General features: G+C 44.7%; 1 protein-coding gene and 1 pseudogene across 5 annotated transcripts in view; both read left to right on the forward strand.

Moving 5' to 3' along the window:
• The window catches only part of STK31 (serine/threonine kinase 31), a 369,252-nt gene that overhangs the window by 223,233 nt on the left and 121,819 nt on the right, over nt 1-24,200 (forward strand). For 4 of the 5 annotated variants that reach the window (XM_040352870.1, XM_040352874.1, XM_040352872.1 and 1 more), the window contains one exon: nt 22,053-22,175. The exons of the other annotated variant lie outside the window; for it this stretch is intronic. In XM_040352870.1, the coding sequence (XP_040208804.1) occupies nt 22,053-22,175 (123 nt within the window). The remainder of the gene's footprint in view (nt 1-22,052; nt 22,176-24,200) is intronic. 5 annotated transcript variants of the gene reach the window in all.
• LOC120942218 lies at nt 8,626-8,744 on the forward strand (annotated as a pseudogene).

Here is a 24,200-nt window from a genome sequence, read left to right on the forward strand (position 1 = left end):
ATCCGGAGGTTTTTTTACTCGTTTGCCAGAAATGGGGCAGATCTGGATCTCCTGGCCTCTCGACTCAATCGGAAGGTACTGAGGTTTGTGGCCAGGTCCCGGGATCCCTGGGCGGATGCAGCATACGCGTTGGTGGCTCCACGGGGGTATTATCGGCTGGTTTATGCCTTTTCCCCGATAAAACTTCTCCCTAGTCTACTTTGCAGAGTGGAAACCAAGGGGATTCCGGTGATTGCAATTGTCCCAGATTGGCCCTGGCATCCCTGGTACGCCGACATAGTGCGAATGGTGGTGGATGTTCCTTGGCGACTACCCATGTGAGAAGACCTTCTGTCGCAAGACCCTATACTTCATCATCCTGCTTTACAGGATCACTGTTGAAAGTCAGGTGCTAAGGGACCGAGGTCTGCCGGACTCAGTAATCTCAACTATGATGAGGGCACAGAAGTCATTTTCTCTGAAGATTTATGGAAGGCCTACATCCCTATGTGTAAAAGAGATTGGGTGGTATCCGCGTACGTATTCAGTTTCCATGATTCTGCTGTTTTTGCAGCGTGAAGTGGTTAAGAAAATTGCCTTAACCACAATTAAGGGGGAGATATCTGCCTTGGCTGTCTTTTTTTTTTTTTTTTTTCAGCATCCCTTGGCGACTCATTCATTGGTGAGTACGTTTGTGCAGGGGATTCGACATATGGCCCCTCCGGTTCGGCCACCACTGCCTCCGTGGGATTTGAATCTGGTGCTCTCTGTACTTCAGAATCCGCCTTTAAAAACATTAGGGAGATCCCCTTATTGACACTCTCTCAGAAGGTAGCCTTTCTGGTGGCCATTACATCTACCAGGAGGGTTTCTAAGTTGGCGGCCTCGTCTTGCAAGTCTCCCTACCTGATCCTCCACAGGGATAAGGCGCCCGCAGCCTTCATTTCTTCCTAAGGTTGTTTCAGCGTTTCATCTAAATAAAGACATTTTGCTGCCATCCTTGTCTTTGTTTCAGCAAACTCATGAGGTCTCAAAACTTCAGCTGTCTTGCAAGTTCATACTAAATGGACAGAAGAGCCAGGCTGTTCAGACGTTGCTCACTGATTGTTGAACAGAGATTAAGGATAACTTGCTGAATGCTCTTTCTTTCTGCGACGAATAGTGGAAGGTTGGATTTTTTTATACTGTAAGTGCAATTCAGACTTTTCAAAAAATCCCTTCAAGCTGCAGCTCATTGCATTCGATTGTTCAAGGGACCCAGCTGCTTGGAAAATGTCATCAACACAAGGCTGATTGGAATCTGCAATTGTCTTCTCTTTGTGCGCGTCCCTGCTTGGAGAAAAAAACATGATTATCGCTTATCGACTATAATAGCCACTTGCGATAATCCGAAGCGAATACAGCAGGCTGGTTGTAGCCAAGTTGATTGACAAACTTGCGTACATTCAGCCTGCTCATTAAAGGGATACTAAATTTTTTTTTTTTTTTTTTAACAAACATGTCACACTTGCCTCTGTCCTCGGCGTGGGACCTTCCAGGGCTCAGGTAGTTAAAAACGGGGGGGGGGGGGGGGGCAGGGGGGCCGGTGACTGCCAGAAATTGTTTTACCTTAATACATAGGATGCGTTAAGGTTAAAAAAATAGGAGGGTTTACAACCCCTTTAACAATTCGAATCTTGGCTGGTTCCTGCTGAACGAACGAGAAAGGTCCCCAGTTATGTCTGACCTACCTTCCATAGCTCGTTCTCAAGATGCTTTTGGTTCAACGTTATCTTCATGGGTGGTTTCTGGCTTCTTAAAAATGTGCAAGATGAGATTCTAAAAAAAAAATTTCCCTGTTCTTCCTCTCCTTGTACTTTCGAAATCCTGACTTGTGTGGAAACATTTTTTGGGACTGAAGTGAAGCAGGGGGGGAGAATTTGGTCTCATCGCTGGTTGCCCGGGGGCATTGATTACTTAACCCTCATTGTGACAGGGTCTCTTAAGATTCTATCTGCGCTAAAATACTCACCTTACCCCCCCCCCCCCCCCAAAAAAAAAATACACTGTGCATCTACCAGAATGGTCACCTCTATTCTTCAGATCACTGAATAATATCAGATCACTGAATAATATCAGATCACTGAATAATATCAGATCACTGAATAATATCAGATCACTGAATAATATCAGATCACTGAATAATATCAGATCACTGAATAATATAAGCCCACATCAAGATGGATACCAGCTATAAGCAAGGGCATTTATCAGAGCCTGCTCTAACCCTCAGCAAATTACAGGGCTTGCAATGATAACCCCCCAGCAATAATAACCTCCCATGCATCAATAATGGTTAACGTAATTAGCATAATTAAACATTGGGGTTAAACTATAAACATATAGCAGAAATCCAGTGGAGATGCTAGAACTACAAACTGTGGCTGCTCTGGGACAACAAAATACTTTTGTGGTATTTGACCACTGGGCACTTAAACCCCCTTCCTAACCAGACCAATTTTCAGCTTTCGGTGCTCTCACAATTTGAATATTACCCATTAATGCAACACTGTACCCATATGAAATGTTTGTCCTTTTTTTTTTCTCCCACAAATGGCTTTCTTTTGGTGGTATTTTATCACCTCCTGGGTTTATTTTTTTGCGCTATAAAAAAAAAAAAAGACTGAAAATTCTGTAAAACAATGCATTTTTCTTTGTTATAAAATTTTGCAAATTAGTAATTTTTCTTCATAAATTGTGGGCAAAAATTATACTGCTACATATCTTTGATAAAAAAATAAGCCAAATCGGTGTAAAAGTTAGAGGCCACAAGCTATGGTGCCAATCTCTGAAAATGCATCACACCTGAAGTACTGACTTTCTTGAGACCATAACATGCCAGGAAAGTACAAATACCCCCCAAATGGCCCCTTTTTGGAAAGTAGACATTCCAAGGTATTTAGTAAGAGGCATGGTGAGTAATTTTTTTCCTACAATTCTTTGCAAAATCAAGTCGTCGCCCCCCCCCCCCCCCCCCCCCACACACACAAAAAATTGTCATATTGGCACGTTCCTTCTCACACATAGCATATACATACCACAAATTACACCCAAGAATACATTCTGCTATTACTCCCGAGTATGGCGATACCACATGTTTGAGACTTTAACAGTGTGGCCACATAAAGAGGCCAAGCATGTCTTCAGGCGTTCTGGAGCATAAATTACACATCCAATTTCCTGACTACCCATTACACTTTTGAAGGCCCTGGAGCACCAGGACAATGGAAATGCCCCAAAATGTACCCAATTTTGGAAAGAAAACACCCCAACGTACAATCTGAGGCATAATAAGTCTTTTGGACATGTCATTTTTTTCTAAAAGTTTTTGGAAAATATGGAAAGAAAATTAAATTTTTTTTTTTTTTACACAGTTGTCCATTCACACAATATTTATAACACATAGCATGTACATAGCAAAAATAACACCCCAAAATTGATTTGCCTACTTCTCCTGAGTATGGTGATACTACATGTGGGAGATTTCCACAGCCTGGCCACATACAGAAGCTGGGTACTGCCGAGTATGGTGGAGGGATGGCAGAGGCTGCAGTTGTCAGTATCACTGAGCAGCGCTGTGGACACTACACATCCAGCCCACAGCGATGCTGCACCCGATCTCTCTCCTCTCCACTCACACTGTATGAAGAGGGGAGAGAAGAACCGGATATCACGCTGGTTTGTTTACATGTGATCGCTCCGTCATTTGACGGAGCGATCACGTGGTAAACGGCTGCTGTCACGGATGCTCCCGTGTGTGCGTCCCAGGGGGGCGTGCAGGAACGTGATTCTGGGAGGTGGTTAATGTACGCCCTCCCAGAGTTATCAAATTGCCCTGTAGCCGTCATTCGGCTATAGGTCGGTTAAGTGGTTAATAATCACAACCCAGGGTTTGTAAGGTTTGAATTCATAATCAATTGATGTTACCATTGATTTTATTGTCCCATCTAATTATAGAAAACTGATTAATTTGACTTTCTATTTAGCTAGAATAATATTCTAAATTCACTTGGTAGTTCTGGATATTGCAAAGAACCAACCTTGCATATAACTTTGTATATACAACCATATTCTATTTAACAACTGCCGCCTTGAAATGTGCAAAATGACTTAATTTCCCTTCCATAAGTAAGCAGATATGGCCTTGTGAGGTTTCTCCATTGTAGATCCATGTAGCTAAATGTATATCCACTATTTCATTTAAGGCACTTACATGTATATCATCATTCTTGTCACTACATGGTGCATGTCCTCAATAAGGTGAAATATATTTGAGTGATACTAAACAATAACCTTTTTCTTCAAAAATAATCCATTCACATCCATTCCTTAAAGGGGTTGTAAAGGTAAAAACATTTTTCCCTAAATAGCTTCCTCTACCTTAGTGCAGTCCTCCTACACTTACCTAAGCCTTCGATTTTGCTTTTAAATGTCCTTATTTCTTCTTAGAAATCCTCACTTCCTGTTCTTCTGTAACTACACACATTAATGCAAGGCTTTCTCCCTGGTATGGAGAAAGCCTCTTGAGGGGGCAAGCAGGAGTGTCAGGACGCCCACTAACACACACAGCTCCTTTATCTTGGGGGAGAGAGGATGGCAGCAGCAGTGCTGTGGGCTGGATCTGTAACAATTGCAGTCACAGATCCAGCCATCCATCCCTCCATGTTCAGCCATCCCTGCCCAATACTTTGCAATACCCTGTGCAACACTCTGCAATACCCTGTGCAATACCTCGCAATACGTCCTCCCCCACTCCCGCCACCCTCCGGTTCTTCTACCGACTAACCGCTACGGTCGAAGCCAGGATGTTTTTTTTATTTCAGGCTTCCCAGCCTAGAGGTGAGATGTGGGGTCTTATTGACCCCATATCTCACTGTAAAAATGGACCTGTCATGCCATATTCCTATTACATGGCATGTTTACATTCCTTATAATAGGAATAAAAGTGGTCAAAAAATGTATTTTTGGGGAAAAGTGTGTCAAACTAAAATAAAGTAAGTAAAATGAACAATACATTTTTTTTTTTTTTTTAAAGCGCACCTGTCCCTGTGTGCTCGCATGTAGAAGCGAACGCATACGTAATTCCCGCCGACATATGAAAACGTTGTTCAAGCTACACGTGAGGTATCGCTGCAAACGTTGGAGAAATAATTTTACCGTGCTGGATAACAAGTTGTAATGGCCGTCGTATTCTCTAGGGTCTTTGCTAAAAAAGAATATATAATGTTTTGGGGTTCTATGTAATTTTCTAGCAAATAATATGATTTTTACATGTAGGAGATAATTGTCAGAATTGGCCTGGGTGCTCCAGAACACCTGGAGGTGCTCCCTGCATGATGGCCCTGTGTATGTGGCCACGCTGTGTAACAGTCTCACATGTGGTATCGCAATACTTGGGAGTAATGGCAGAATGTGTTTTGGGGTGTATTTTGTGGTATGCATATGCTGTGTGCTAATATGAAAATTTTGTGAAAAAAGGAAAAAAAAAAATATCTTGATTTCTCTTATCGTCCATGGACGGACACAGCACCTTAAGTCTTGACAAGTGGGTTATGTTCCCTGTTTAAAGAAGAGGACTAGGCAGAAACATGTTAGATTAACAGAGTTGAACAGCCCCACCCAGGGGGCGGTCCCTCCAGACATAACCTTCCACATTGCAGCATGCAGCCTCAGTTTCGTTCTGCCTAGCAAGGACGACGTATGGCTCCCTTTGGGCCCAGTGTCCTGAGGAGAAATTCTCTCATTTTATTTTCATTTTTTCTTGAAGAATCTTCTTTCAACTGTCGGCTGAGTGACAGGCTGGATAATGTAGATCCTTGTAGTCTACTCAGTCCGACCAGCAAGCGTGGGCACACCTATGCAAAGAGGCTGGGTCTGCCATGACTCCTGGGGTGGCCAGTAAGCTTTGCTCCGAGGTTCACATATGACTGGGCTGTTGTGTTGTCTCACTCAGTGGACCGGGCCGACAGCTACCTCCATTGTGGTTGTAGGTCTGTAAGGAATGCATCAGTGAGTCCTCGCTCGGACGGGTAAGTACTGTCCCTCCCGCTTCGGTGGGGTGGTACGGCTGGGCATTCCTGGGGTTCGGGGGTCTTCTTCTCCTCCCTTCCCTGCTCCTTTCCCTCTGCTACATTGCAAAAATTTGCCGCTGTCGGGGGGGGCCCTTGCTGAGGGGACTGTGTATCTGGTCTGAGTTTGTTGTACTGGGGCTTTCCTGTGAGGGTTTTTTCTTTTTTGGCACTTTTACTGTTTAAATGCTGCATTTTGCGGCCATCTTTGGATAGTCATGACTAGGGTTGTCCCGATAGCGATACTAGTATCGGTATCGGGACCGATTCTGAGTATTTGCGGGAGTACTTGTACTCCCGCAAATACACCGATACCGAAATAGAATACTTGCACCCCACCGCCGTTACGCCGCATCCCTGCTACCGCCGACTGGGTAATACGGGCGGGGAACATTAAAGCTTTCATTTGAATAGCTGTAATGATTCGCGCCGCGTATAGACACTCCCCCTTGCTCGGGTGAACTGTCCAATCCCGAGCGAGGGGGAGTGTCTATACGCAGCGCGGCGCGAATCATTACAGCTATTCAAATGAAAGCTGTGTAATGTTCCCCGTGCGTATTAACCAGTCGGCGGCAGCGGGATGCAGATATGGGGGGAAGACATGGCTGCATGGGGGGAAGACATGGCTGGATATCGGGGGGGGAGACATGGCTGCATGGGGGGAGACATGGCTGCATGGGGGGGGAGACATGGCTGCATGGGGGGGAGACATGGCTGCATGGGGGGGAGACATGGCTGGATATGGGGGGGAGACATGGCTGGATATGGGGGGGAGACATGGCTGGATATGGGGGGGAGACATGGCTGGATATGGGGGGAGACATGGCTGGATATGGGGGGACATGGCTGGATATGGGGGGGACATGGCTGCATTTGTGGGGGGACATGGCTGCATTTGTGGGGGGACATGGCTGCATTTGTGGGGGGACATGGCTGCATTTGGGGACACATTTAAAAAAAAGTATCGGTATTCGGTATCGGCGAGTACTTGAAAAAAAGTATCGGTACTTGTACTCAGTCCTAAAAAAGTGGTATCGGGACAACGCTAGTCATGACCCCTAGTGCTGAATCCATACGGCGCACACAGGTCCCTTCGGCTGCCACAAGTTACCTCACGGGTTCTTCCCTCCCCACACGTCGTGTGCTGCGGACGGATGGCAGTGCTCGGCAGTCCCCTCCCGAGGTGAGTCCCCTGGGTACCCTGGTCAGTGCAGCAAGGGGTGAGATGCCCTGGATAGGGCCTGGGAACTTTCGTTTTTTTTGTGGAATATACATATACACCATGTGTATGTATTACTAAACTTTGGAGTCAGTATCTGGTCCTTCTCCAACATGCTTGTGGTGGCAGCAGGTGTTTAGTGCCTGGGATTCCCACAGGTGCTTTTTATTGTTGGTCCTGGACTTTTTGGTGCCAGGGTGGGGGCGGACTGCGGTCAGGCGGGGGTTAAGAGTGCCCCCTCCCCCCGTTATCCCCTGGGGAATGCTCTATCATGGAGCCATGGACCAGGTACCTGGGTCTGCAGGATGAGGCATTTTTGGGTGCGCTTCTCACTGCTGTAAGGGACTCTCTTTAGCTGGGTAGTGCAGCTGGGTTCCCGCTGATATCTTGGTCATCTATTTTTTTGGGTTCACACAAATCAGACCGCTCTGTGTAGGTTTTTTCCTTCTGTGCCCTTTTTTATTAATTTCTGAGATGCGGAATGAGAAAAGCTGCTGAGGGCTTTTTGTAGTGCCTCACCGCCCCTTTTAGGAGAGCCTTTTCAAGAGGTGGGCTTCTTTTCCGGTGGTGGATGCTCCGGGGGTCATGTATAGGTGACCACTCTCCCTATTGCGGGAACCCCACTTGTATGGATCTGACTGTTAAAGGATCCGAAGTACTGACCCGTTCCATGTCTACCATGCTGGGGTTTGCCTTGCAGCTTATTGTACTACGCTGGGGTCCCAGTCACTCATGGAGTGAGCATTTTTTCACCAGACAGTGGAGGAGCACCCACTCTTTCCCGAAGTTATTAGGCTAATTGACCAGCTGGTCCAGTGCCTTGTATATGTCTGGGATGTTTCACTGGATGCCGTGCCCTTGGTATCCAGGGCTTCGGTTTCGGAGATGGTTGCCGCCTTCTCGGATTGGAATGCTGGTCTGCTGGCGTAGGTTTTTCTTCCCCCCTGGAGAAATTGCAGACTCTTCAGTCTGCGGTAAAAGTATGGCATCACGCAATCGGTTTTCTCTCCGTTTGCATGCAGATCCTAGGTCTGTGGGTAGCTTCCTTCGAGGCGGTACTGTATGCCCAGTTCCATGCTCATGTTTTTTTCCAGAGGGAAATACTCTTCGAGTGGTACAAATCTCTTGTCTCTGAATCGTCAGGTTCAGCTGCGCCACCTAGTCAGTGTCTCTCTGAATTGGTAGCTGAGACCCCTGACTCTTCGGTCTGGGAAGTAGTCTCTTCCTTTTTGTGGACGGTGATTACGACGGACGCCAACCTCTCGTGTTGTGGGGGCCCCTGGGGGGTCCAGTCGGCCCAGAGTCGCTGGACTTGAGTGAACCTACGGCCATGCCTCCCTGTATGCGCCCGCTCTTGTCTGTCCTCGGTAACTACCCAGGGTTGGGCCTGGTTAGTACCTGGGTGGGAGTCCACCTGGGAATACCAGGTGCCGTAGACCCTGTCTACCGTTATTTGTCCTAGTACTTTGGGCAATCAGGCTATGCCCCTCCTCGTGGTCAAGGAGGTTGCTAGGTCATCCGATCTAGATTCAGCCTGACAACGCCACGGCCGTGGCTTCGGTCTACCATCAGGTATACCGGCAGGCGTTCTACTGGAATCAAAAAATTATAAAAATATATACTGCGCTCGTCCAATATATAGTATCAAGAAGTGGCAGCCAACACAACAAAGGAGCAAATCGTGTAAAAATTTTGAAAAATAAAGTGCAGCGCCAAGCAATATAAAGCGCTAACCATGTGCAGGTAATTCTATGAGGATAGAAAAGTTTAGGCAATAAATCCACACCTAACATGTGGGGTTGCAAAAACCAATACTAATGGTGAAGTCCACAGTGAGTAACGTGAAAACACAGAAAATGTGCATATATTGTCCATTCAAATGAAATCAGGCCGTCAGAGCATGTGTGAGAGATATATCTGTTTTCTTCCTAATACCAACGTATCTGGAATCCCATACAAAGGAGTCGCCTGATGCTTGACCAGGATGACTGGTCTTGGTACTTGGAGTCAACTCCTTTGCAGGAGGTGAGTCTCACAGGGCATGGATCTCTTAGCCGCTCGTCTCAGCCGCAAGGGTGTCAAAACTTGTTGCGAGGTATAGTGATCCTGTACAGACGCGCCAGTCGCCTTGGTGGCCCTGTGGGGTCTGTATCGCCGACATTATGTTTTTTCCTCCTTTGTAGTGGCCTCCCAGGCTGCTCCACAGAGTGGAGGCTGGGGAATCCCGAGGATTCTAATCGCTCCAGATTTGCCTTGGGGTCCTTGGTACGCCGATATCGGGCGCCTTGGAGCGGAGGTATCCTGGCGGTTGCCAGGGCGGGAGGTCCTTCTGTCTCTAGGCCACATACTTCCTCCTGTTGTACAGCCACTGACTTGCTCGACAGGGCTATTCAAAGCCAGACTTTAGGATATCAGGATCTGTCCGATCTCAACCATGCTGAGGGCACGGTAGTCTTCTCCCGGGGATTCTACCGACGCATCTGGCAGGACTACATCTCTTGATATGAAGAGATAGAGGGACGTCCACGGACATACTCGGTGTCCAGGGTCCTGCTGTTTTTACAGCCTGGAGTGGATCTAAAAATTGCTTAAAGCACTGTTTGGGGGCAGATTTCAGCCTTGGCTGTGTTCTTCAGTGGCATTTTTTGCGGCCGTTCCCCTCTTGGCCCATCTCTTCCCCAATGAGTTTTGACTCTGGTGCGCTCGGTTCTTCAGGAACCTTTCTTTTGGAAACGTCAGAGTTCTCTTGACAGCTATCTCAGAAGGTGGGCCCTTTGGTGGCCTTTACCTCTGTTAGAGGGGTTTCTTGGTTGGCGGCCAGTATAAGAACATTGTTCTTTCATCCTTCTGTCCTCGGCCGACGCATCCTACGGAGGTTGCCTTTCATACTTTAGGCGTGGTACTCGCTTGCGGGTGTACCAGCCTACTACGGCTCAGTTTCGGAGATCTGACTCTTTTTTTTTTTTTTTTTTTTTTTTGTGTCAGTGTCTGGTCCACAAAAGGGGCCTGGCGGTCTAGTCAACCACCTCTTTTTCGGTGGATCAGGCAGGCTGTCATACAGGCCTATGCTCTTAAGGGGCGGGCCCCCCTTGCCGTTCACGGCACTTTCGACCAGGGCAATGGTGCTTCCTGTTTTTTTTTCTGACTGCATGTGTCAGTATCGCAGGTGTGCGAGGCGGCGACTTACTCGTCCGTTCATGCTTTTCCAGAATTACATGGTTGCTGTGAGTGCATTTTCTGATACTTCTTTTGGCCACTAGCTTTTGCAGGCGGCTGTTTAAGATTGCACTTCCTCCGTTGAGGAGCTCTACTTGTCTTGGGGTGAAGTTAAAATCGGTTTTACTGATATATTTCCCACCCCTCGTTTTTGACACTGCTTGGGGACGTCCCACTTGTCAAGACTTAAAGGAGCTGTATCCGTCCATGGACGATAAGAGAAAATAGGATTTTTTGTACTCACCGTAAAATCCTTTTCTCTGAGTCCATGGACGGACACAGCTCCCACCCCTCCTTTTTAGGTTTGTACTGCTTGTTACGAACTGAAGCTGCATGCTGCAGTGTGGAGAGTTATGTCTGGATGGACTGCCCCCTGGGTGGGGCTGTTCAACTCTGTTAATCTAACATGTATTTAATTATCTAACATGTTTCTGCCTAGTCCTCTCCTGTAAACAGGGAACATAACCCACTTGTCAAGACTTAAGGAACTGTGTCCATTCATGGACTCGGAGAAAAGGATTTTACGGTGAGTACAAAAATACTATTTTTGCAAAGAGTTGTGGAAAAAAAATTACAACTTCAGAAAACTTGCATGCCTCTTTCTAAATACCCTGGAATGTCTTCTTTTCTAAAAGGGGTAATTTGGGGGGGTATTTGTACTTTTCTGGCATGTTGGGGTCTCAAGAAATAGACTGTCAGTACGTCAGGTGTGATCAATTTTCAGATATTGGCACCATTGCTTGTGGACTATAACTTTGACAAAGACCAAATAATATACACTTATTTTTAGCAAAGATATTTTGTAGTATAAAATTTGGCCAAAATTTATGAAGAAAAATTACTAATTTTCAAAATTTTATAACAAACTAGAAAAATTCATTTGTTTTACAGAATTTTCAGTCTTTTTTCTTTTATAGTGCAAAAAAAATGAAAAACCCAATGGTGATTAAATACCACCAAAAGAAAGCTCTATTTGTGTAAAAAAAAAAGGCACAAATTTCATTTGGGTACAGTGTTATATGACTGAGTAAATTGTGAGAGCACCGAAAGCTGGAAATTGATCTGGTTAGGAAGGGGGTTTGAGTGCCCAATGGTCAAGTGGTTAAGTAAAGAAAGCATTCTAAAGTTTAGTGTTGCTTTAACTTATGACTACATTCTAAGGGCTCAGTCATATCAGTGACAGATTCACTCTTTAGAAAAACTATCCATAATTAGATCGCTTTTCTGAGTTTTTTTTACAGGTTGTGAGCATTGATATTGCATATCCCCACGACCTAATTTTACCAATAAATTCTGCACCAATATGCCACAGCTGTGTGCATTGCACATAGTTATGAGGCTGTTGCAGAGCAGTAGAATTCACTTGAATGGGTAGTTTTCGGCAGTCAGTAGTGCCGCTGGATGCAACGGGGAGTGGGGGTTTGGGTGTAGAAGGCTTGCTTTAGTCTCAGCCTTCCCCCTCCCCCTTCCTAACGGCTAGTTTTGAACGAGCCATAATACAGTTGTAGTGCATTTCATCATTCTTTGTAAACCAACTATATTTAACCTTTTGTAAACCATTGAATTTTTCTATAAATCAGGAATATTATTTTAATTGCTTAATTACTTTGATTAGTAAGCAGGATACTAAGACCAAAACCATAGTGCTTATTAACCACTTAAGGACCGCCTAACGCCGATATACTTCGGCAGAATGGCACGGCTGGGCACAATCATGTATCTGTACGTGATTGTTAAATGTCCAGCTGTGGGTCGCGGGTGCGCTCCCCGGTCCGAAGCTCCGTGGCCGCGGCACCCGCGGCCCCGATCGCCGCCGGAGTCCCAAGATCGGTCCCCGGAGCTGAAGAATGGGGAGAGGTGTGTGTAAACACATCTTCCCCGTTCTTCACAGTGGCGCTGTCATTGATCGTCTGTTCCCTGATATAGGCAAAGGCGATCAATGATATCACACGTCCAGCCCTGCCCCCCTACAGATAGAAACGCATGAGGTCACACTTAACCCCTTCAATGCCCCCTAGTGGTTAACTCCCAAACTGCAATTGTAATTTTCACAATAAACAATGCATTTTTATAGCACTTTTTGCTGTGAAAATGACAATGGTCCCAAAAATGTGTCAAAATTGTCCGATGTGTCCGCCACAATGTCGCAGTCACAAAAAAAATCGCTGATCGCCGCCATTGGTAGTAAAACCATAATAAATAATAAAAATGCAATAAAACTATCCCCTATTTTTTGTAAATGCTATAAACGCTTATTGCGATTTTTTTATTTATTTTTTTACCAAAAAAAAGGTAGAAAAATGCGTATCGGCCTAAACTGAGGAAAAATAACGTTTTTTTATATATATTTTTGGGGGATTTTTTTTATAGCAAATAGTAAAAATATTATTTTTTTTTCAAAATTGTCGCTCTATTTTTGTTTCAAGCGCAAAAAATAAAAACCGCAGAGGTGATCAAATACAACCAAAAGAAAGCTCTATTTGTGGGAAAAAAAAGATGCCAATTTTGTTTGGGAGCCACGTCGCATCACCGCGCAATTTTCAGTTCAAGCGACGCAGTTCCGAATCGCAAAAAGGGGCCTGGTCCTTTACCTGCATTTTGGTCCGGGTCTTAAGTGGTTAAAGGTACATAATCAACCTTTCCATCAATGCAATAAACAGATGTCAAGCTTAAGCCGGCCATACATGGTTTGAAATTTAGCTGGTCCAGGAGGGACAGGTTGAGTTTCGATCCATTTATGGAGACAGTGGTTGTACAGAAGTCAACCATGACTTTTGTGACCATCCTGACATGCCATTTTTTTTTTTGTCTTTATTGATCAGCGCCGCTAGCTATAGCCAGCAGCAATGATCAGTGTATTCTGATAACGGGGAAGTATTTCTGGTGGTAGAATACGATGCCTTGGTGGAAGTGCTTTTGCCATCCACCTCGAATGCAAATTCTTTTTTGGTTGAGCAAAAAAAAAAAAAACATGGGCTGCCTTGCTCTGTGTCTACAACCAGTTCTAAAGATATTGAATGAGAAATATGCAATAAATGAAAATACACAAAATTCTGAAGCACTAAACCCCAGTGTCGTCAGGTGATGGCTGAAAATAAAATAATCAGGAAGAGACAGCTGGCTACTGATCACATGGGAGAGATGACATCACAGGATCTGGCATGTGGCAGTGGAGTAGTCTGAACAATGTTAATTGTGGCTAAGCCAGCAAGGTAAAGGAAAGTTCAAAAATAATTCCACGGGGTGGAAGAGGAGAAAAGAGTGATTTTTACCTAAACCCACTTGAGTAGCATAGTATTTTTTTCTTTTTTTGGTGATGTCTTTGTTTAAAATATTATATCTTTTAGCATTTGCAGTCTTCCCACAATTGTTCACTATAGCAGCTCTCTATTGATGCAGCGTGAGGCTGGACAAAGCTCATACAGCTATGGCCCTGGCCATTGTACTCCGTGAAAGTGATGTTACTTATTTTTTTTTATTTTTTTTTTTTCTCATAAAGATTTTATTGAAAAAGACCAGAAAAGTTTTAACAGGCATCTTCAACATCAACAGAAATCGATCGGAACATACAGACCAAGTAGCTCCATTTGCATGTAGGACACAGGTACATATAGTGCATTCCTAGAAAATCCAATCGGGACTTGCAGTAAATAGCATGAACAACAGCAACATATGTAGCATAGGAGCTAGGTACCCCACCCAACAATAATGCAAAAAAGGGAAGAGATCGCGCTAAAAAATAAGTGAACATAAATAGTGACAAAAGTTCAAATAAGTAGTCAGTCCCGCCACAAAGGCAAGTAAATCAATTCTCCCAAGTGATGAACTCCATCCACAAAAGAAAGTGCTTGACAGAAAAGATCCTCCACCAACGATATAAAAGCCTCTTACCAGATGGAATTGATCTCCAAGTTATAAGAGATCAGATGGCGCATGGTAAGAGACATGGGTGGATACTATCCCATAAACAGCAACAGCTTTGGAATCTTGATAACTGTGTCTTTCCAGGTATATGCTCTCGGTATGTCATCCGGGGGTATATAAAGACAGAAAGGACTCCCATAGCGTAAAACTGTCTTGTTTAATGAAGAATAAAAACGAAAATGCACTTACATAGCACAGCAGGTAAGAAGCATGTAAGATAAGCTGGCCAGCTCGATACACAGCCCGTATCCGGGTAGAAGATGCGCTGTGACGTCAGAACGCCGCCTCCCTACGTTTCGTCACGACTAGTCCTGTCGTGACACAGTTATCAAGATTCCATCGCTGTTGCTGTTTATGGGATAGTATCCATTCATGTCGCTTACCATGCGCCATCTGATCTCTTATAACTTAGAGATCAATTCCATCTGGTAAGAGGCTTTTATATCGTTGGTGGAGGATCTTTTCTGTCAAGCACTTTCTTTTGTGGATTGAGTTCATCACTTGGGAGAATTGATTTACTTGCCTTTGTGGCGGGACTGACTACTTATTTGAACTTTTGTCACTATTTATGTTCACTTATCATTTTTTAGCGCGATCTCTTCCCTTTTTTGCATTACTGTTTGTGTGGTATAACACTTTTTGATCGCTGCTTTATTTTCACTTTAATAAGCGCAATATTTTCTTTTTTACCACCCAACAATAAGTCTCATGTGAGTCTAGACTAGCTCCAATGATTTTCGTCCCGGCATGGTAAACCAGTGGATCCACCACACCCAGTCTAAATCTTCTCTACACTATTGTATCTCTCTCTGAAAAGTCACAAACCCCTACAAGGGTGGGAGGGAGATTCCCCCAAGGTAGATCTATCCTCCCATTGAACCTTTCCAGCAGGTCCCTTACACACCCTAAAGATAGGAGGAAAGAAGATGGAGGGACAGCAAGATAGAAAAGAGAAAGAAAAGGAAGCAGGGGGGGGGGGAAGGTGTGTGGGGGATGGGGTTTATTGTTGCCAGGAATTCTTAGTGCACGTATTCGGGAGAGGGGGTGGGAGAACCACCTGCTACCCTCTCCGGCTTTTACATTTGGGTATTAGGGCAAGCCAACTACATCACTAACCAGGCATTACCCCGGACTGTGCAACAAAGTCACGTCTAGCTAACAGTCTGTGTCAACTCACGGTAAGCCACAGAATCTCGAAACTTAAGCCAGTCCTCCCAGACATAGGTAAATCTGGAAATTCTATCCTGTGCGGTGTATATCGGCTCCTCTATTGCTGCAATGTGATTAATGCGTGCCACCCACTCCTTAATAGATGGTGGCACCACGGCTCTCCAGTGGACAGGTAAGCAGAGCCTGGCTGCATTAATCATGTGTAACGCCACTGAGCTACTGTATCGTTTCTTGGAAATTTTTGTAAGATGAAGGAGGTATTGATCTGGGGAAAACTCCAGGGGTAGTGAGAATACCTCAGTCGTCACTTTGTGTACCTCCCTCCAGTAAGGTTGGATAATCGGGCACTCCCACCAGATGTGGAGGAAAGAGCTGGTCTGTCCACATCTCCAGCACTGGTCCGACACAGACGGAAAGAATTTGTGGACAAGATCCGGAGTCCTATACCACCGAGTTCTAATCTTGTACCCGTTCTCCTGGGTGTTCACATTGAGCGATCCTTTATGTATGTACCAATGAACCCGTTCCCAGCTCTTCGCTTCAATCTGTCTACCCAGCTTGTCCTCCCAAAAGGCCTGCTCCTTATGCATAGCAGCAAAGGGTTTTGCGAACATGGACGCATACAATACCGAGATCACATGTCTCTGAGGTGCCGTGCCCATGCATAAGGATTCAAATGCCGTGGTCTGTCTCACAAAGCCTTCTCTGACCTTTGGGTTGTCTAAAAAATGCTGTATCTGAAGGTAGGGCATCAGGGGAAAAGCTCCAGTCCGAGACATCGAGGACAGCTCTCTTATGGAACAAAATCTACCCCTAGAGAAGAAGTGTTTGGCCAGCATTTCCGAGTAGGGCCATATGCTCCTCAGGTAAGATCTCTCCATTCCCGGCTGAAAGTCGGGATTCCCTCTAAGGGGAGTAATGCCACATTCCTTCGCCGAGATTGAATGTGCTCCACAGGCCCTCACAAAAGCCGCCAAGCTTGCCCCGACCAAGGGGTGGGATTGAACACCAGGCGTCCAATGTTTCCTGGAAAACCAAGGCACCTTGCCCAGATCTGACCCCAGTGACCATGCTCTCCGAGGGTACCCAACTCTTGTGTTGGGCATGTGACCCTCCGTTACTTATTTTCTTATGTAACGACAATGTGGAAGCTTAGTGCTAGCAGAAATCTTCTGCATGCGCTCATATGGAATGATGTGTAGCCCAATCAGAAGCCAAGAAAATGGTTGTTTCTGTGCTTAGCGCTAGATCCAATCACCAGCTGTCTGAAAACCAGAATCTAGTGCCAAGTCAAGAATCTGAAACAACCATTTTCAGGGCTTCTGATTGGGCTACACAGCATATGAGTGCCTGTTGAAAATCTCTGCTTTCAGACAGCTGGTGATTCCAGTGGTAAATCAAACCGGTGCCACAAAAACGGTTGAAGCTAGGCTAACTGTTTTGAAATAAGAGGAATGGCCACTATCCCAAACTCATTTTAAATCCATTCTGGGGACTCAGGTCTCATGCACATGGAGGCTAAAAATATGCTGCTGTGTACAGCATCTGATGTTGTGTTGAGTAAATAGATACCAAACATGTCAAGATTAAAAATGTGTGCATACCTGTTAAACAGCGACAAACTATGGTACCTGTTCAGAGGTGACGCTTTAAAAGTTAAACAGGAGGTCTGGTGTTCAAATTTTTCTGTTTTGCATTTCTTTCCAGCTGTATTGCTATTACAGGGGAAGAATAACATCCCTTGTGATACCAGGGGTAGCGACGAGTCCTCTTTATGGAGAAATCAGACCCCTGATCACTCCCTTGCCCTCCAAGACAACTGATCAAACACGGATCGGTTTGATTGGCTGCTTTTTTGGGCAGTAGCAGCCAGGTGTAAACAGAACCTAAACCGGAAGTGACGTTCTCGTGGCTTCCGGCTTCATTCATTAGAAAGGGAAGGGAGAGGCCAGGAAAACAGGGACGGGTTGTGGGTGAACAGAACAACGTTGATCATTTTAGCTGCACAGATATCTTCAGGACCGCGGTATATAATATTCCCCCTCAACTGCTTTGCAGTACAAGTGTAGATAAGCCTTAATGCCCCTTTCACATGATTGGTCTGATTAGGCACCTCCTATGGAGCGGTGGGTGTAAAAACACTTGTCTGTTTACACCTGCCTACCTCCAATCTGATACGGTCCACTAAAAAAAAATGGATGGGGATCGACCTCTGTCTAGGCAGATCAGAGGGAATTCAGGTGTAAACAGACATTGGAGTCAGTTTACTCCCAACCACCCATAAAGCAGAGTGGGCTCAATCTGCATCCGCTCTGTATAAACTAAGCGGAAACTGACCTGCCATCAACCTGCTTCACTCTGCTCAGCCGGGGTTCAGCCGACAGATCCCTCGCTAAGCAAAGCGGAGTCTGCCCCATGTTATAGGGGCCCATGTGGAAGCATGTTACTATCTTTCAATGATCATTATCATCATAATCGCACAGTGCAGGTGCTGTGGCTCAAAGCACCTGTACTGTGTGATTATCATGATGATCACATTTGGCTGCTGTATAATTCAACTTGGGTAGCGGTCAGGGCATAAGGAACGGTTTGTGTTTGCATGTACTCTACTTTTCCTAATAATTTTCTGCAGGCAATCACTCTGTGTACTGCTGGCCTGGCTGCTGAGTCTGTGTATAATGGAGTGTGTTCATGTGTACATGGCCTTCTCTGCCTCGGCTTGCAGTGCTGATTGATCACTGCCAGTCTTCCACCATTCTTCTTCTGCCACTGATTCCCTCAGCGCTTACTTGCTGAAGGAGGAAGGCAGTGTGCAAGCCAATTCACTCTACCAGCAGCACAGGGTCTGAGAGAGCCCGAGACTTTAATCACAGGTGGTTGTTTCTAAAAATTCTAATTGAAGCGAAAATGTAAAAAAAAAAATCCCTCCGTCTACAGTCTCCTGGGCCCTCTGGAAGAACTGATGGCTCCCCAGCCCACTGAATGGGATTACCACCCGGGAGCCATGTGGAATAACATTGTGCTCAGACAGCATGTATAGACAGCATGTATAGATATTTACTAAGCTTGAAGCTTCTAGCTTGCTGGGCCCTCCGGTTAAGTAAAGGGGCCTGGGTCCTCCAAAGGGAGCCTGGTGGTACCCACTTATCAGTGCCCCTGCTTACACTACATGCATTTAAGTGGATGTAAACTCACTCTCATCCTTTCTAAAACTAGTGCCATAGTGGTTATCTATAAGGATATACATGCCTCCTGCATGTATCCTTACCTGTCAAATGCCCCCCCCCCCCCTGTCTGTTATGAGATCTGAAAAGCTGCAGATTCTTTAGGTGGATCTGTTGTCTGGCGCTCAGTGGGTGAATTCATGATGCTAGTAGACTCCCGCCCACCTCTACACTCCACTTGTCAACATGCATTTTCTCTGTTATAGTGAACTTCTGCTATGATCACTAGTATCCAGTCAAAACCCAGAAAAGTCACTACATGACTTCAACATGCCCAATCATGCTGAGGTGTGGAGCAGCCAATCCTGGGAGAGCTGGAAAAGAACGGAGGATGGGATCTGAAGTACACAGAATGTCTCTCTCAGGCTCATGCATGAGATGTGTAAATCACTTGTCACTCACAGCAGGGGGGAGAAACAGAATCCTATTTCTCTGTCTGTCTTTTATCTCACTGAAAAAAAATGACTACTCAGAGCTGGATTAACTCTTAATGGCAAGACTGGGCACAGATGACATGAAATCCAATACTGTACAAGGTGCAAACCTTAATTAAAAATAAATTCGGAAAATCCTGCGAATTTCCGATAGGCTCTGCTTGGCTCCACCTTAGGCCAAACTGGGTACTGCACACGGCTTTAGCTTGACTCCTGCTCGTTTTGCAAGACAACACTCGCAACCGAGTCAGGATTTTTAAAATACAGTGCTCGTATTGCTCAACGCTCGTCAACCGTGTTACTCGTAACCCGAGGTTCCACTGTATATTAAATTATGTATTAACCACTTGCTTTCTGGGCACATATACCCCCCTCCTGCCCAGGTGAAATTTCAGCTTCCGGCACTGCGTCGCTTTAACTGACAATTGCGCGGTCGTGCGACGTGGCTCCCAAACAAAATTGACGTCCTTTTTTCCCCACAAGTAGAGCTTTCTTTTGGTGGTATTTGATCGCCTGTGCGGTTTTTATTTTTTGCGCTATAAACAAAAAAGAGCGACAATTTTGAAAAAAAATACACTATTTTTTACTTGTTTGCTGTAATTAATATGCCAATTAAAAAAAAAAAAAAAAATTATTTTTCTCAGTTTAGGCCGATACGTATTCTTCTACATATTTTTGGTAAAAAAAACAAAACGTAATAAGCGCAAAAGTTATAGCGCCTACAAAATAGGGGACTGAATTATTAATTTTTAATTTTTTTACTAGAAATGGCGGCGATCTTACTTTTGACACATTTTTGGCGCCATTCACATTTATACTGCGATCAGTGCTATAAATATGCACTAATTACTGTATAAATGTGACTGGCATTGAAGGGGTTAACACTAGGGGGTGAGGAAGGGGTTAAATGTATTCCCTGCATAGTGTTCTAACTGTAGGTGAAGGGGGGTGCCTGGGGGAGGTGACCGATCTGTGTTCTTATGTACAAGGGACACAGATCGGTCTCCTCTCCAGAGACAGGACGCTGTCTCTGTGAGCCGGCAATGAGAGATGATCTCATATGTTTACATATGAGATCATCTCTCATTGGCCGCACAGATCGCATCGCAAACGGCCACTCTGATTGGCCATTCGCGGCGATCTGTAATTGGCTGTGTCCAAGGGACACGGCCAACACAGTTTCCCCGCTGTGCGCTCTGGAGCGCGCGCGGGGAACGCCCAAAGGGGCGGACGTCAATTGACGTCCAGTTGGATATTCAGGTCCGCGCTGTAGCCGTCATTCAGCTATAGCGCGGGCCTCAAGAAGTTAATAGATACAGAACTATGTGTCTTTTATATCTGGCTGAGGTTTTGTTTTAAGCCTGAAAAGCACTGTAATTTGTCTGCTAACAAAATATACTGGTGCACTGTTCTTGGCCATTAGCAAACCTATTCACACAGTTTTTAAGAAGATCTGTACTTGGGCCATCTATTAAAAGTAGCAAAGATAACAGTGATGCTTGGTTAACCACTTCCCGACCGCCCACTGTATATGTACGTCCTGTTTTTAAAGATGGATATCTCGGTAACGGCAGCAGCTGCTGCCACAACTGAGGTATCCATCTTTACAGTGGGCGGCCGTGTAAACGATAACGGCGGTCTCCGCAGCGGATTCGCCGCGAGATCGCAGTTATCGGTGGCGGGAGAGGGGCCCCCCCCTCCCGCCGCTCTTCCGCGCCCTCCGCCGCTTACCGGAGCCGTCGGTAGCGGCGGAGGAGATCGGATGCTGCCGGCTGGTGTGTGAGGACTCGACTGAGGGCAAGATGGCCCCCACCTGTCCTCATAGCTTTGCTGGGCGGAAGTGACGTCAAAACGTCAGTCCCGCCCAGCCTCTTAAAGAGACAATTTTTTTGTTGTCATTTTTTTAAATGACAATTTTTTTTTTATTTTTTTTTATTGCATTTAAGTCTAAATATGAGATCTGAGGTCTTTTTGACCCCAGATCTCATATTTAAGAGGACCTGTCATGCTTTTTTCTATTACAGGGGATGTTTACATTCCTTGTAATAGGAATAAAAGTGATACATTTTTTTTATTTCAGTGTAAAAAATTATAAAATCAATAATAATAAATAAGAAAACAAAAAAAATATTATTTTAAAGCGCCCCGTCCCGACGAGCTCGCACGCAGAAGCGAACGCATACGCGAGTAGTGCCCGCATATGAAAACGGTGTTCAAACCACACAAGTGAGGTATCGCCGAGATCGTTAGAGCGAGAGCAATAATTCTAGCCCTAGACCTCCTCTGTAGCTCAAAAAATGCAACCTATAGAATTTTTTAAACGTCGCCTATCGAGATTTTTATGGGTAAAAGTTTGACGCCATGCCACGAGCGGGCGCAATTTTTAAGCGTGACATGTTGGGTATCATTTTACTCGGCGTAACATTATCTTTCACAATATATAAAAAAATTGGGCCAAATTTATTGTCTTATTTTTTAATTCAAAAATGTGAATTTTTTCCAAAAAAAGTGCGCTTGTAAGACCGCTGCGCAAATACGGTGTGACAAAGTATTGCAATGACCGCCATTTTATTCTCTAGGGTGTTAGAAAAAAAATATATCGTTTTTGGGGGTTTTAAGTAATTTTCTAGCAAAAAAAAACTGTTTTAGTCTTGTAAATGCCGAATCTGAAAAACACCTTCGGTCTGGCAGTGGTTGAATTTGTTTTGGGATGTTATTTTCTAAAATGATTTAATGATGGAAAGCTTATCTAGTACTTTTTCACCTTTTCTGTTTTCAGGTAGACCTTGACCTGCTTATAGACAAACGGAACAAAATCCAGAAAACCCTAAGTTCTTCAATTGACGACTTCATTGTTGAGGTTGAGCAACTGCCGCTAGATGAGCGTCTTACAAAGCTGGAGGTACAAATGTGTGTACAAACTGGTCTTTGTCTTGTATTGGGTGATACAGCATGGCTTGTTTGTATGCATTCCCTTGGGTGTGGTTCCTTTTGGACACTAAGGGGGTCTATTTATGTTTTTACACTAGGTACACATAACTTTCATCTAGGATTCACACATTTTTCAATTGAATCCTATTAGAAAAATGTGTGACTTTTGAGTGGGAATTTTTCTAAATAGAACCATTGGTTTGCACTATACCCCAGCCAAACTGTCTCGAATAGGATTTGGACCTGTTGCCATTTGTTTTTGATGTGGATTCGCTGGGGTGGATCTGCTCCATATGTTTTGGACTTGTTCCGAACACATTTATTTGGCAGGATTTCTTTTCTTTTTTTGAACATACAATTAATCTTCCAACACCTCAGACCCCAGAAGTTGGACTTTTATGTATTCTGAATGACTTTGTTCCTAGCACTCATGCTCAACTTCTGTTACCCATGTTATTTTAAGCACGTAAAGTGATCTTGTTTCCTTGGAAAGACGCTACTCCACCCACAACTCAAAATTTCAACTGTGTGGTGAATGGGGATCTACCTACATTTAAAGTGATACTAAAGGTTCCCCAAAAAAAAAACCATATTTACAGCTCGTTTTGCACAGAAAATCTTTTTCTGGGGTCCCTCGGCTCTTGTGGCTCCTCCCGCATTAGATAACCCCTTCTGGGAAGCTCTCTCCCTAGCGGGTTGCCTTGCAGGCGCGCTTCTGAGTCCTACACTCAGCGTCCATAGACGCAGAGTGTATGACTCGGCCCTGGCACCCGAGTAATTGGATTTGATTGACAGCAGCGGGAGCCAATGGCTGCGCTTCTATCAATCTATCCAATCAAAGCTTGGACTCCATGGAGATGACGACGGGGACGCGCTGAGCAAGTGAGCTGGCTCAGGTAAGTAAAACTGAGGCCGGGGGGGCGCTGTTTGCTAGGTGTTTTTTTTTTTACTTTAATGCATAGGATGCATTTAGGTGAAAAAACAAACCTTTACAACCCCTTTAAATTAATATGCAAGTGTAGGGCATGCCCTAAGAAATTCACAAAAATATGGCAACCATGGTTGGATCAAAATTGAGTGCTACTGTCGCCCTTCCTTCAATTTTTGTGCTATAAACAAAAACAGAGCGTCAATTTTGAAAAAACACAATATTTTTTGCTTTTTGCTATAATAAATATCCCATTTAAAAAAAAAAAAAACACTTTTTTTTCTTAGTTTAGGCCGATACGTATTCTTCTACATATTTTTGGTAAAAAAAAAAAAATCGCAATAAGCGTATAGTGACTGGTTTGCGCAAGTTATTGCGCCTACAAAATAGGGGACATAATTATTATTTTTTTTATTTACGGCGATCTGAGATTTTTTTTTTTTTTTTTTTTTTATTGGGACTGCGACATTAATGCTGACACATTAATCAATTTTGACACATTTTTGGGACCATTCACATTTATTCAGTGAACAGTGCTATAAATATGCACTGATAACTGTATAAATGTGACTGGCAGGGAAGGGGTTAACCAATAGGGGGCGGGGAAGGGGTTAAATGTGTAGCCTAGTGAGTGTTCTAACTGTAGGGGGAGGGGGGTGACTGGAGGAGGTGACCCATCTGTGTCCCTATGTAAAAGGGACACAGCATCGGTCTCCTCTCCCTGACAGGACGTGGAGCTCTGTTTACACACAGAGCTCCACGTCCCTGCTCAGTTACTGGGCAATCGCGGGTGCCTGGCGGCCACCAGGCACGCGCATCGTGTTCCCAGTAAAGCGGCGGGTGCGTGCGCCCCCTAGCGGCTTTAAAAGACGAGGACGTCAAATGACGTCCTGTCAGAACAACTGAGCTACCTTGCCGCTGTCAATTGACGGCGGCTGTTAGATAAGTCGTTAAAGAGTGTAAAGAGTCAAAAGGGAAAGCGGTCTATGGCCAGATCATATAACTTGAGTTTTTAGTTTATTAGGAATGCAGCACGTTCCCAAGTTCAAAAGATACAGATCTGTATTT

Source organism: Rana temporaria, chromosome 5, assembly GCF_905171775.1.
Source record: "Rana temporaria chromosome 5, aRanTem1.1, whole genome shotgun sequence".
Classification (NCBI taxonomy): Eukaryota; Metazoa; Chordata; class Amphibia; order Anura; family Ranidae; genus Rana; species Rana temporaria.